The 14,621-nt window shown below is 38.7% G+C and overlaps 1 protein-coding gene across 5 annotated transcripts in view; it reads left to right on the forward strand.

The window, feature by feature from the left end:
* Window positions 1-11,765, forward strand: part of LOC116757928 (sarcolipin) — a 114,041-nt gene extending 102,276 nt beyond the window's left edge. For 4 of the 5 annotated variants that reach the window (XM_032640418.1, XM_032640420.1, XM_032640421.1 and 1 more), the window contains one exon: window positions 10,792-11,404. In XM_032640418.1, the coding sequence (XP_032496309.1) occupies window positions 10,792-10,962 (171 nt within the window). In that variant the 3' untranslated portion in view covers window positions 10,963-11,404. Of the gene's footprint in view, window positions 1-7,056; window positions 7,186-10,791 lie in introns of all 5 variants that reach the window. The other variant, XM_032640419.1, reaches the window with a different exon arrangement.
* The last annotated feature ends 2,856 nt before the right edge of the window (window positions 11,766-14,621 follow it).

The raw sequence follows: 14,621 nt of genomic DNA on the forward strand, positions 1-14,621 counted from the left end.
CTATGTTGGGTGCATAAATATTTACAATTGTTATATCTTCTTCTTGAATTGATCCCTTGAGCATTTTATTTTTAAAACACTTATTTGCCTATGACTCTCCAGAGGTGAACAGTTATTAATTAATTACTTTATATTCATACATATATTTATTTAACAAACTTTTATGGAATGCCCACTACATTGCATGCACTGCATGCCTACCCACTAGGTCTACATGGGTGAGAGATAAAATCCTTGTTTTTAAGGAGGGGAGATGGAGAGAAATGTTAGTGTTGACAATACCAGTGAAATCAATAGTGCCTAGGGCTACATAGATCACAGAGGTTCATCCATCCCAACCTTGAGGATCAGGGAATGTGACCCTTGAATCAAGTACTGTTATTAATCATCAAATAAAGGTGGGAGGTGTTGAGGAAAGGGGAAAAGGATGGTATAATAAAAGGGAATGGCTTATGCACACATGGAGAGAACATCTGAGGAACTGCAGATTTAGGATTGCTGCAGAGGAGGTCAGGGAGTTTAGAAGCTAGATCATGGTAAAGCCTTGCCTCTGCAGCTGAAGATTTGAACCTAATCTGGGAGCTACAGGAAACCACTGAAATAAGAAATGATATGTTTTCTATCTGTAGTGCAGAGAACACAGTTTTTACTCTGACTCCAATGAGAAGATAATTGGTAGAAAGCACAACATGCTGCACTACCTGTCTAAGGGCACTGATGTGGTAGGACCTCAACTTATGCCTAAACTGTGTCTACTGATGCACTTCAAGATATATTAATGCATGTTTTATTTACTGATGGAGCAGGCCTGATAGAAGCAGATTTATTTTGGGAACTTAGCCCCCTCCTGAAAGAGAATTCATCCTAAGAGAATGAAATTTTTGTGTAGTATCAAATCTTAGTAGTGAAGGGAGGAAATGAGTCTGAAATAACAAGATGCCTACTACTACTATTTATTCCCTGGCTGAACTTCCCCATGAACTTATGTCTGGAAAGATACTGGAGTGAGAGTGAGGAAGTATTCCTTTGGTATTCCTCAACAGTTTGTAACACATAGAAAGAGACACACTTCCTCACCCCAACGCCTCATTTTGCTCTGGAAGTAATTGTAAGTTTGTTACTTTCAATAGTCAATAGATGTGGTACTCAGCAGAGGTGGCTGCAGAGGAAACGTGTCTTATAGGCAAGGTCAATACCCAAGGCAAGCAGTGGTGGTTCTTGGCAGATGCAATTGCTCATAGAGAAGGTAGCACAGGGATGTCTTGTGCTTGTGTTGGTACTCGGTAGGAGTGGTTGACATGTTAAGTGCCTGGTGAGTGCTGTAATATCTAGCAAAAAAGAGATACAATAGAAGAAGAAAAGGTTCGTTTGTTAGCACAAAATGTGTAACCCCATGAAGACACAGATATAATTGGCCTGAAGTGTGGGACCTCCTTTTCTGTTCTACACTGGCAAATGGGAGCAAGAAGCAACAAAATACAAGCTAAGGAGAATAGGCCTGAACCATCTCTCCCAGATAAGCTGCCCAAATTCCCAGAATACTAGGCGCTGGCAACTCTACATTCACTTACTGTAAAAGTGTAAAAGGTTAGGTTACTCCTCAGGCTGTAGAACAAGTGCCCAATTACCCTCAGAGATAGCATATCCCTCATCTGAAAGGAAACCTAGCCTGTATCTTGCATCCAGCTAATCTTCTACATTACTGCAACTAGGCACTTTTGTTTTCTCATTACATTCACAGAGAGCAGAGAGAGATTTTCATGATTCTTCACGACTCTGTTCTCTCTGCTTTAATAGCCAAAGGCTAAAGCCAAATGAACTTATTCACAGAGAACAACAAGCAATTTTGTCTGATCTATATTATTCTTACAGAAACTGCAATTGTGCTATTCCAACTGACAGATTCTCAAGAGAGATTCAGTGAAAATACTCTTGATCAAATTCACTAAGGAAAAGAATGTTTCAAGTGGGTGTGTCTGGCTAGAATATCCCTGAACTTTTCAGTAACAGCACATCAAAAGATTGCTGAATTTTTATTTTCCATCAGAAAAATAACAAAACCAATCTGAAATCTGGGTGTGTTTTGAGGGCAGGTGGTATTAGCCTAGTAGTAAACACATTTTTGACTGCTCCTTTCCCCCCCGCCCCTTAGGCAGCTATGTTTAATGGGCAGAGAGAAAGCTGTTTGCTTGCAGAATCTTATTATAGAGCAGAAATATACTTGCTCCAGAGAAGAGGAATTTAATTGGTTCCAAGTCAAATGATGTTAACAGGTGTCACCTCACCAATCCAGGACCTAAATGGGTTATTATAAACAGGAGTAATACCTATTTTTCTGGCTCTTGCTCCCACTTATTATGCAAGACTGCATGCCCATGTAACGTTTCTCCTGATTATTTCTAGCAGCTTTAGGGTGTGGTTGACATGTGCTCATGAACACATACTGTTGGCTACAACATAGTGTCTGCCATTTTCTTGCCCTTTAGCTCAAGCTCTTCTCTGCTGCCATCTGCAGCTAAGGCCTGCACAGCTTAATATAAACTGCAAGGAAGTCTTGATCAGTATTTCTGCTTCTGCTAGGCTCCATGCCACTTCAATGGAAGAATATTACATTGCTGGTTCCGTGGATGCACTGAGGTCCAAGAGATTGCACAGGTAGAGGGAGAAACTCTCTGTCCCTTTCAGTGTTCTACACTGTTGAGGTTAATTGTCACAAATTATAGTTTTTATCCATAGCTCTCTCTTCCCCTAGGACCCAGACAACAAGCTGTAGGGGAGTAGGGTGGGTAGTATGTGAGTATGGTGGCCATAGAATGTGTCTCTCACATGTGACTGAACCATAATTGAGGTGGACTCCAGCTGCTGCGCTCTGAAATCATAATCACGTTTGCACAGAGGCCATGCTTCCCTGGCTGCTTTCAGTCAAGAACTGAGTATGGGAGTAATATGAAGGTTGGCATCCTGAGAGACATCGGTCACCTCTGACAGATGGCTTTGATATGAGGTTTCTTAACAGCCTTGTCAAACTTTCCTTGGAACTGAATTATAGTCTAAGATGCTTCTACCCAAACTCTCTTTGTTTTTTCCCCTTTCTCTTGCTGTTTGATGACTGTCTTAGTTCCCCTACTCCTTCATATTTTCTCTTACAGGCATTTCCCCCAATACATTTTTCTTTTACACATTTAGTCCCATCTTGGCATCTTGCTTCTCACAGGATCTAGACTAACACAGTGAATTTGTTATGTGCCAGTGGAATAACTAACTATTCTCCCTGTTGCTGAACCACATGTATCTTCTTGATCACTTCCCTTCAGAGGAGTTTGCTCTCCCAGGTGGCTTCTAGGTCCTTTTACAAGTAGATTTGATGCTGACCTCAATTTCCCCTACTCAGGTTTGCCTGGCATGCTCAGACGTGTCCGGATCTCATTAGGAGATGTGATATGATAGAGGCTCAAACTGAGCCCCTTTCTATATATTCTAGAGCATCTGTTATGATTCTTCACCAGTTTGATGCACAGAGAAACAAAAGAAATACAAGAAACTATCCCTGCCTTTGAAATTAAAATTCAGTTAGTGAGACAGAAATCACACATGTGCCACATGTGGTTAAAAATACAAATAATAATCATTAATTTTTCAAGGACATGGAGAGAGCTTCAAGAAATATGGTTTTGAGACTTCCCTGGTGGTGCAGTGGTTAAGAATCCACCTGCCAAGGCAGGGGACATGGGTTCGAGCCCTGGTCTGGGAAGATCCCACGTGCCGTGGAGCAACTAAGCCCGTGCACCACAACTACTGAGCCTGCGTTCTAGAGCCCGCGAGCCACAACTACTGAGCCCATGCACCACAACTACTGAAGCCCACGTGCCTAGAGTCCGTGCTCTGCAATAAGAGAAGCCACCGCAATGAGAAGCACGCACACTGCAACAAAGAGTAGCCCCTGCTCGCCACAACTAGAGAAAGACCGAGCACAGCAGAAAAGACCCAACACAGTAAAAAATAAATAAACTTATATATTTTTTAAATCCAGACTTAAAAAAAAAAAAAAAAAGACTCCGCCTGCCAGTGCAGGGGACATGGGTTTGATCTCTGGCCCAGGAAGATCCCACATGCCCAGCAACTAAGCCCCTATACCACAGCTACTGAGCCTGTGCTCTAGAGCCCACGTGCCACAACTACTGAAGCCCGCACGCCATAACGAAGACTAGACCCCCGCTCGCTGCAACTAGAGAAAGCCCGCGCAGCAACGAAGACCCAACGCAGCCAAAAAGAAAAAAATGAAATATGGTTTCCTCTTTCTCTGGGTTTCTACTCATGTATTTAGGTTAATGACAGAGAATAGCAGAAAGCTGTTTCTGTGCAGCTGCATGACCAGTTGAGGTGAAGATGTGAAGGTGAGAGAGGCACCATAGTCATCATACTCATTACTGTCATGTGCTTAGAGCTTATCGCCATTCATCAAGGCCTTACTGAATTCTCCCATTGTGTCAGAGACTTGCTGAATTCAGGGACTGACATGAGGTCTTCACTTTTTGCTTCCCAATGTAAAAAGCTGGATGGAAATTAGGAATAAATTAAACAAGTTGGCTTAGCTCTTAATCAGGCATAAGAACTCACCATTGATTTTCAAAGGGTATAATATTTTACACTTAAGAATGTATATACCATATGGGGTGGGAGGAGATAAATGTCAGTTAGCACTTAAATACCAATGTCAATGTGAATGTTTTCTTAACAAAAGGCCTTTGGCTAAATTCTGTATTAATAGGCATATAAATAATATCAAAGATTAGTAATTTAGTATGCCCTCCTGCTGATGGGAAGAGCAGCACCTTGAAAGCTGATATGGATGTTGTCATGGGAATTGCTCACAGAAAAGAAAATACCAACAGAATTAAGTTAATTTAAAGAGACAAATTTTCTTTGCTAGTGAGTTTTTTTGTTTGTTTGTTTGTTTTAATGGACTTTCAGATCCTCAGGGTTAAACTCTACCTTAGGCCTTTGAATAGTTGTCATGTGACTTTGGGTGGCTTGCATATTCTTCAGGAGAGGGTTATCTCAGACTGAAAAACAGCTAAATTCTCAGTGTTATCCCACTGTCTTATGATATCACAGAATAAACCACTAATGTCAAGAAGTTTCTGAAGTATCTGGGAATTTGTCAATGCACCGGGCACAACAGTCCCTGGTATAATGCTAGATAAACTTAAATGGGACAACCAAACAACTAAACTGACTCATGGATTTATCCTTCAAGTTACATTTCATTGGTTATTGAAATTGACCAACTCAACTAAATTGACAGTATTGGTGAGCTGTTTTGTGATATGTTAACATTTCCCCATTGTATTTAACATATTAAATATTGCAGAGCTAATTCCTATTCCATCATATTCAAAATAAATGCTTGTCCCATAAATTCAATACCAACACATGGTACAGTACAAGTAATTTGACTCTGTAAGAATTAAAAAAGGTAAAGGTTCTTCAAGAATCAGATTCTTTTACCAAAAATATCTTGTGAATTTGAGATTGTGTCTATGCAACCTCAAATATGAATAAAAAATAATATAAAGGTTTTTATTCCTTTTGGGTGGTGATATTAAATTTTCTTTATACTTTTACATTTTCAAATTTTTTACAATAAATATATAACTTTTTAATTGGACAAAAAATAATTTTGAGTGGTTAAAGAAGGGATGGGTGTGGCTTAGTGAGTAGGAAAATATTCCTAGCATTTGAGACAATCTGGCAAGTGCTTGGAAGCAAAAGACAGAAATCTGACTACATTCAAGGAATTTGCCAGTGTTTGACTGCATTATAATTACTATATACTACCTGTCACTTCAGCAAGCTGTCTCTTTACAAGGCATGTGACAACAGAATGTTATATTAAGATTCCCCATCATTAGGTTTATATCAAAATGAAGAAATGAAATGGAAAGTCTTTCCTTTAATAATATTTCTAGTTCATGCGAAACGATGGGGAAAGGTTTGGCTATGAACACAACTAAATAGGGAATTTTGTTTATGTCTTCTGGGAATGTATTATTTTGATTAACCCTAACTGGGAATTCAGAGGGGAGGTTTGTTCTATTATCTCTAAAGAAAGAATCTGATGAAGAAGCACAATTGCTAAGGTCATGTTTAATCGATAGGTTTTCAAATTCAGTTAAACACTTCAGAGGCTCCATTTACCTCCAGACACCTGAAAAGTTGATTACAAACTCATTTTAGTAGTCTAGTTTTAGTTAATGTTTATATTTGAAAGTTATACAGTTTTATTTCTTTCAGATATGTCCTATAACTCATGTTTTTCACTAGTTTTGACCAGTTCTCCTGCTACCCCCTATCTATCCAAATGACTGAAGTTTACAGTATGGGTTTACTGCTGTATTAGTATATTGACAGAGATATATATATATATATATATATATATATATATATATATATATACCATGGCTTCCACAGCTGTTTCAGATGAAACTGTATATTAATGTGTAACTTGCAGCATACAGCTTAGCTGGAAAGTTATGTGGAACAGGTGACTGGGGAGATAGCTTTCACCACTTGGACTAAAGTCAATTTTGAAGGAGGTAAAAGATGCCTGTTGAATTCTGGTGCGTGTGTGTGGTTTGGGGTGTGCATGTGCAAAGCAGAGAATTCTTCACATTTCAAAAAGCTAAAAATATGGGTGGTCAAATGAAGTCACATTTTTACACCCTCATATGCTGAGTGGGGGTCGGGGGGCAGCAAAATGCAGCAAAGATTTGCTAATATTAGTCTGTCACTCTCGGTTTACAATGTTTTAAACATGTTAGAGATACTCATGAAGATGTAAAAGATGAGTTTAAAACCTACATCAATTGTACCAAAAGTCAACTGGAAAGAAAAGATTTTAAGTCCCTGGGCTTTTAATACAAATTGGCAGCCAAAGGAAGAGCCTTAGTCAACACATTTCCATGTCCCCCTAAACACAAATAGCCTCCAACCTTTGGAGGTTGTTCCTTCGAGATGTTTCATCGGTGACATCACAGTCATTGCCACCTCCCTCAGACTACTTTAGGCCCTGCCCAGAGCCCAGGAGTCCAGACAGCCTGGGAGACGAGCAGGAGTTGGAGCCCACGTTGGAGAGAGAGAGAGGAGAAGCCTACTGCAGCCCAGTGTGTCCTTGACCCTGTTCAGGTAACAGCAGGATTTTTAAGCTTAGCATACAGTGTGTATATGTGTACAAGTTGCAAATGAGAAAAGCAGAGGAATATTTACATTTCTTAATAAAATAGGCAATGCCTATTGTACACAGTATTTCTTAAAGTAGAAAGTGAATATTATTGATTCTTGTTTTCCTTTTTTTTACCTTGTTATGCATTTTCTCCCTTCCAATTAAAAATTTTTTTCCATATCATAAAGTATGTCTTCCATCTTTTCAAAGTGTCCATTCAAAGAAAGTCAATGTCAAACAATTTATTCAAAGTTTTTTATTTCACCATATGGCAATCACTTTAGATCATATGGTGTGATCTTGACTTTAGGAAAGATTCAAAATGAAGCCAAAATTGTCTTTGCAGGTTAACAGCAGAAAAATGGAAGATCGCTGATCTGAGGTTTTACTTAACTTTGGTATAAATGTGTGTGAAAGTAGAGTCCACTCCCTACAGTTAGCATATGTGTTGATTGAATTGGATTCATTAGAAATTCTCACCTTAATGCTGTGTTTTATTATTTTAAAAATATACATAAAAAAACAAATGTTTACGTTCACCATCAAAGTGCAAGAAATAGTAAGAGGTAAACCATAGGAAATAAATAAGTGTTATGGGTAGCCTGTCAATTCAGAGACTATTGAAAAAATTGTGAAAAGTGCATAATACATACCGTTTGAACAATCATTTTAAGGCAACACCTGTATAAATATCACCCAGACCAAGAAATAGATCATTGGAGCACCCCAGAAGTCCATTCTTCATCACCTTCCCCTTTTGCCCCACCATAGGTAATCATCATCTTAATTGTTGAGATAATCTTATCCATTCTTTTCTTTATAGTTTTATCATCTCTGCATTCCTAAACAATATAATTAAGTTTCCTGTTTTTGGCTTTGTAGAAATGGAATCACATTCTATGTTTCTCTTTGTAAATTCTTCTTTTGCCCAATAGTTGTTTGTGAAATCCACCCGTCTTATTATGTGTTGCTGTAGTTCATATATTTTCTTTGCTCTATAGCATTCCAGTGTATGACTATACCACAATTCACATCCATTCTATTGTTGATGAGCATTTGAGTTGTTTCCAGCTTAGGAATAATATGAAAATGTTGCTATGAACATTCTTGTATATGTATCCAGGTATATATGTGCTTGAGTTTCTAGAGTAGTAGTGAAATAGCTGGATAAAAGGGAATGAGCACTATTAATCTTAATTAAAAAATGTGAAATTGTTTTCCCAAAGGTCGAAAATTTACACTAGCCAGGACAGTTATTTGCAGTAATAACTCATTCATGTAATCACTCCTATGGAGTAACCACAATTCCAGCAACTATTTCCAGTCTGCCAGTTCTAGTTCTGCCTGTAACTTCCTATGTGTCATTACAGAAACAACTTAACATCTAAAAGTCAGTTTCTCAGCTATAATCTTGGGAGAGAGAAAAATCAAGACAAAACTTGCCTGAGTTGTAAAGGTCACAGAATTGTTGTGAAGGTCACATTAACAAAGCTGTGGACAACTTTCAGCAACATTTTCTGAGTATGTTCTTGTTGGGCCACTATCCATGATTCCCTTTACTTAAGAGCTTTAATCTAATAAGATTTGGTGAGATGGTTATTTTGCCCTCCCTGAATTGGGTTGTTTTGATCATTATAAATAGGGAAACATATTTTTTGCATATCTCTGTATTTCTTCAGAACTTACCCAAACAAATTTGTGTTTGAATCAGGGTTCAATTTTATTAATAAATTCATAAGGAAAAATCTGCTTTAGCATCTTTAGATTAGATTCCTTTACCCCTAAGCTCCTTAACTTCCTATGCCCCTCTGCTCTTGTGTACATTCTCACACATTCTCTCTACTTCCTTTTCTTCTGTTTACTTTCTCATTCAAACAAATCTTTGTAAAGATTTTCACTGGAAATTTACTATGTCCTTCATGTGGAGGGCAAAAATATGAATAAGAATTAAAAGGAAAATGAAACATAAATCAGTTATCATTGGTCATATTTTAAACTAAGATTCAACAACCTACTGGTTGATATCATCTTATTTGAACTTGTGTTGTTATACCAACAATTACATAATATGAAAAAGGATTATTCAGCTGGTTTATACAATTAATAATTTGGTACACTAATAATATAACAAATACAGTAATTACAATTAATTATTCAGTCAGGTTAGATGGTTAAAAATACCATTCAGGCCAAAATCTTGCTAACAACATTTCTTGCCCCCTGAACTTCCACTCTTAGCAAATAAACAAAATGCTCTCTCCCCCTAAACTTTTTCACTCCATAGTAGACTTTTGTCCTAAATATTTAAAATTTTATCTTTAATCTTTAATTTCATTTGGCTTGCATATACACAGTACCAATTATGCCACATCACTGGAGGCAATACTTTTATGTTCTCAAAGTATGGTTTCCTGCATGTACTACCTGTACAGACTATAAAGATACCACCCTTGCTTTTTGAAGTGTTTACAATATAGGCACATTCTGGACTTGACTAAAAATAGCTGGCACAAGCCCTTGTTGAAATAGAAGTACTCATGTGGTTTACACTTGCTCTTTGGACTGAGTGCCTGTTATGTGAGGGACTTTTGTTTGACCCCAGTAAGCTCTGTGCTCAATGCAGGGCTTTTTTAAGAGGCCAAGCAGCTGTTGAACTAGTTCATGCTTTCACAGGGTTAGACAAAGATAGGGCAGCCTGAAACCTGAAAATTTATGGTATCCTACTTCTATATGTAATTCAAAGCAAGAACAATACTAAACCACAACATGTTTTCTGTTTTGGTGACCTTGCTTGCTGGTACTCTAAGTTAGCAAAGCAATCACACACACAGACACACACACACACACACAGAAATTGGAGAGAGAAAAATGTAATATTTTTTATTTTGTCAAAGCAACAATATAATGAGGACTATGTTGGTCATTTTGACATAAGGAAAAAAAGCCAGGCTCTCTGTATAAGTCAGGGTTCTTCAGAGAAACAGAACCAATAGGGTGTATATGTGTGTGTGTGTGTGTGTGTGTGTGTGTGTGTGTGTGATATAATTGGCTCATGTGATTGTGGACGCTGGCAAGTCCAAAATCTTCAGGGTCGGTGGGATGCTGGAGACCCAGGGAAGGGTAACAGCTCTAGTCCAAAGACAGTCTGGAGGCTAGAAATCTGAGTTAAAGTATTGGCAGGGCTGATTTCTTCTGGGGCCTCTCTCCTTGGCTTGCATATGACCATCTTCTCCCTGTGTCTTCACATGGTCTTTGCTCTGTACATGTCTATGTCCTAATTTCTTCTTCTTTTAAGGACACCAGTCATATTGGATTAGGATCCATCTTAATGACCTCATTTTAGCCTAATTACCTCTTGAAAGACACTATCTCCAAATATAGTCACATTCCTCAATAAAAAAATAAAAAATATATAGTCAGATTCCAAGATACTAGGGGTTAGGATTTCAACATGTGAATTTAGGGTGGACACAATTCAGCCAACACGTTCCTCTTCCATAATGCTTCTGTTTCCTTTGAGGAAAGAATGCTCACTAATTTCTCATGTTTTCTTTGTTACTTTTGGTTAGGAGGTAAGGACAAGCAGGAGGTCTTTTGTGTGCACTCTGAAGTCTGCCTTCAGTTCTCACCAAGCTGCTCTGAGAATGGAACGATCCACCAGGGAGCTGTGTCTCAACTTCACCGTTGTCCTGATTACAGTTATCCTTATATGGCTCCTTGTGAGATCCTATCAGTACTGAGATACCACAGCTCCTGGAATTGACTGCAACACTCCAGAACTGTCTTCTGTATGTGCTGAGATCCCACTGCTGTCATGGGATGCCTTTTCTGGCACCCCATAGCACTTCTGACCTGTTCGCACAATATTTGGGCTGCCTCCAGTGCTAGGATTGATTGTGTGATCTCTAAAGATGCTACTCTCAATAGCTGCCAAGTGTTTGCCAGGGAGCATTAGATTTATTCCCCAACTCTTACTGCAAATGTGTCAGACAAGCCACAAGGTTAAAAATAAACTAGATTCCTGATGACATAGAATTCTAACAAGCGCCTGGTGTGTTTCACCACACATCCCTTCATCCCATACTCAGCAACCAAACTCTAAATCAACTGCCAGAAGAAAGAAATTGTTAAAGGAAGTCTTTGTCAGCTCCTATAGCTATCATGTGAATAAAGTTGTCAACCCCAAAAAATGACTTTTAGAATTTATTTTACCTTCTATTTGTGATACTGCATTTGACCCTTGGCTGGGATTGAAGTGACAAATATTACAGTATTTCTAGCATTTGAGATAAGCCAAGATCCTCCAACTGCTTTGAATTTGAAACCTTAATTTGAAAGGTCTTAATTTGAAAGTCAATTAAGAATGTCATATTTCAAATAATTCCATCGGTTCAGTGCTCCTCAAACTTTCCCTCTGAACTAGTCCCAAGGGCAGAGGGAAAATAAATCCATTCTACTAGGAGGTTTGGAGCACAGCCTGAAATGTCCACTAAAAGCACAAAATTTCTTTGAAGCCTTGTGTTTTATTAAAATTCACAAAAAATGTATATTTTACTCTGTAATATCTCCATGTTTGCTTTAATATAAATATTTAAAATTATTTGTCACTGAGTAAAAATAAAACATGAGTCATGTCTCTAAGAGTAGCATATTCCAGTTTGGTTATTGTCATTATGCAAATAGAGCTAGTTACTAATAAACTACAGTTATAACAAAGAGAGAATAAAAAATGCAACATATATGTTTATGGAAGAGACATGAAATAGACATTTCTTAAACATGCTACTAGAATACCCCACACTAGACAGATCACATTTGTTCCCTGTGCCAATTCCGAGGTAACCATGGAGAAAAGGAATATTGTTAAACCTTATTTTTCATAACACCTCTCACAAAGGCATTCCTTGCTGAATTTAGCCTATCATTGCCATTGCCTACTTAGCATTGTGATTCTCATCCCTAGTAGCACAGTTTATGTACTCAGGGGTGATTTTTCAAAATATTTATTCTGAGTCCTCCTCAGACCAATTAAATAAAAATATCAGGGGGTAGAACCCAAAAATCTGCATTTTTTGAAAGTCCTTTAGATAACTATATTGTGTAGCCAGAGGTGAGAATCACTGATACCTACCAGTACTTCCCATACTTTGATGTGATTATGAATCACTGGGAAGCTCCTTTTAAATGCAGATTCTAATTCAGTTTGGATTCTGATACAGTCTGGACTGAGGCCTGAGATCTTGCATTTTAAACAAGCTCCTTAGTGATGCCGATGCTATAGTCTGTGGTCTCCACAGACTTAACAGATTAGAATTGTGGGATTAGCACATTAGAATCACCTAGAACCTTTAGAAAACGAACCAAGCTTGAGCCCTATTTCCAGGAGTTTCTAATGTAATTGTTCTGGGGTTGAATCTGAGCATTATTTGTTTTTAGAAGGACTCCAGTTGATTCTAATGTGCAGCCAAGGTAAAGAACCCTGATATAAAGGAAAAAATGTCATTATTTCGATGGGTTCCCACCAAATTTGGGAAATAGCAGTGTATGTTCATCAGTGTCATGTTCCTAATTTCAGAGTCAGACTACACATATGATTGTGCAATTGTTAATGTTTTAGTGTGCAGCATGCCTATATGGCTCCAGGCCCTGGAGAGTTACTAGTCTTTTTCTTATTTAAAGAAAAACTCAGAAAATCTACCAATGTTTGTGAATGTGTTTGTAAAGGTGTGTGTGTGGTGGTGGGGAGGGGAATGGACAAACCAAGTGACAACATTCCCTTCCCCTAAGTCTGAGTCTTGGTGCCAGCATTTACAACAGGTACAATTTACTGAGTCTACTGTATATGAAGCCCTGAACTAGGCACTTTCTATACATTATGCCATTTAGCAGATGTGGGAACTGAGGATCATAAGGCCTCACTAAGCAGATGTAAGTAGTGAAGCTAGGATGACAAAATACCATCTTAATTTCTTTTGGGGACTGCATACAAACCATGTTTCACTACAGATCTCCAAACCATTTGATTATAAGTTTTTACCATCACATTCTTTAACATTCCAAAATATCAACCTAGTTAGATAAAGGTAACAGTTGTAATTCCCTATGCAATTTCTCTTTGCTTGTCTGTCCTCACCTGCTTTTCTCTCCCTATCTTCATATAATTGGGTCTACTGATAGGACCCATTTGTAGACCATATTATGGGTCACTTTTGAAGAGGTAGGATATCCTTAAGCTGGGGCTAGTAATTTTGCCTAATTTCTCCCATGTTCAGGAGTCCTAGTCACTATAGTTAAATTCCATTCTCACTTACCAGTTTCTTTTTATGTATAATCTTCCCTGGGGCCTGGGGTTCCCTGAATCATCACAGTACTACTTCAGTGTTGGCCCTAGTCACACAAAAGCTGTCCAGTTACCCCCAAATAAGATGCTATTTCTCCTCTGGAGCCAAAGCATTGAATTCTGGTTGTTAATGTTCTAGCTCATGGGCTTGATCCAACCTAGCTTCTTTCTCTTTAGTTCATTCATTCATTCAGCTTATGTGAAACTACGTGTTGTATATTGTACTAGACACTAGGGATAAAATGGAGAATGAGACAGACAAGCCCCATTCTCATGTAGCATATGATTTAGTGGGGGAGACATATATGAACAGGTGGTTATTATAGCATAAGTTCTTTGACAAGGGAAGGATAAGGTGTTGTTGGGTTAGTTGCTCTGCAGCATGTGGGATCTTCGTGGACCAGGGCTCGAACTCTTGTCCCCTGCATTGGCAGGCAGATTCTTAACCACTGCACCACCAAGGAAGTCCCTTAAATTATTTTTTAATACTTCTTTCTCTTTCTCTCTCCTTTGTTTCTTTCTTTCTTTCTTTCAGCTGTACCAGATGTTAGTTGTGGCGTGCAGGATCTTCATTGTGGCATGCAGGATCTTTTTGTTGCCATATGTGGACTTCTTAGTTGCGGCATGCAGGCTCATGGTTGCGGCGTGAAAACTCTTAGTTGCAGCACGCATGTGGGATCTAGTTCCCCTACCAGGGATCAAACCTGCACCCCTTGCATTGGGAGAACAGAGTCTTACCCACTGGACCACCAGGGAAGTCCCTCAATTTTCAAGCTGCATAAAGTTAAGGTTAAACTGCACTTATAAACAGCATATTGCATGCTTACTGTTTGTTAGGGAATTATTTTATTTAATTCTCTTTTACCTTGTGAAGTGTTTATTTTTATTCATAACTTATATCTTAAAAGGGAGAAGGCTGGGGCTTCCCTGGTGGCGCTCGTGGTTGAGAACCTGCCTGCCAATGTAGGGAACACGGGTTCGAGCCCTGGTCTGGGAAGATCCCACATGCCGCGGAGCAACTGGGCCCGTGAGCCACAACTACTGAGCCTGCGCGTCTGG

The sequence above is a fragment of the Phocoena sinus genome, chromosome 8 (genome assembly GCF_008692025.1).
Source record: "Phocoena sinus isolate mPhoSin1 chromosome 8, mPhoSin1.pri, whole genome shotgun sequence".
NCBI classification, from domain to species: domain Eukaryota; kingdom Metazoa; phylum Chordata; class Mammalia; order Artiodactyla; family Phocoenidae; genus Phocoena; species Phocoena sinus.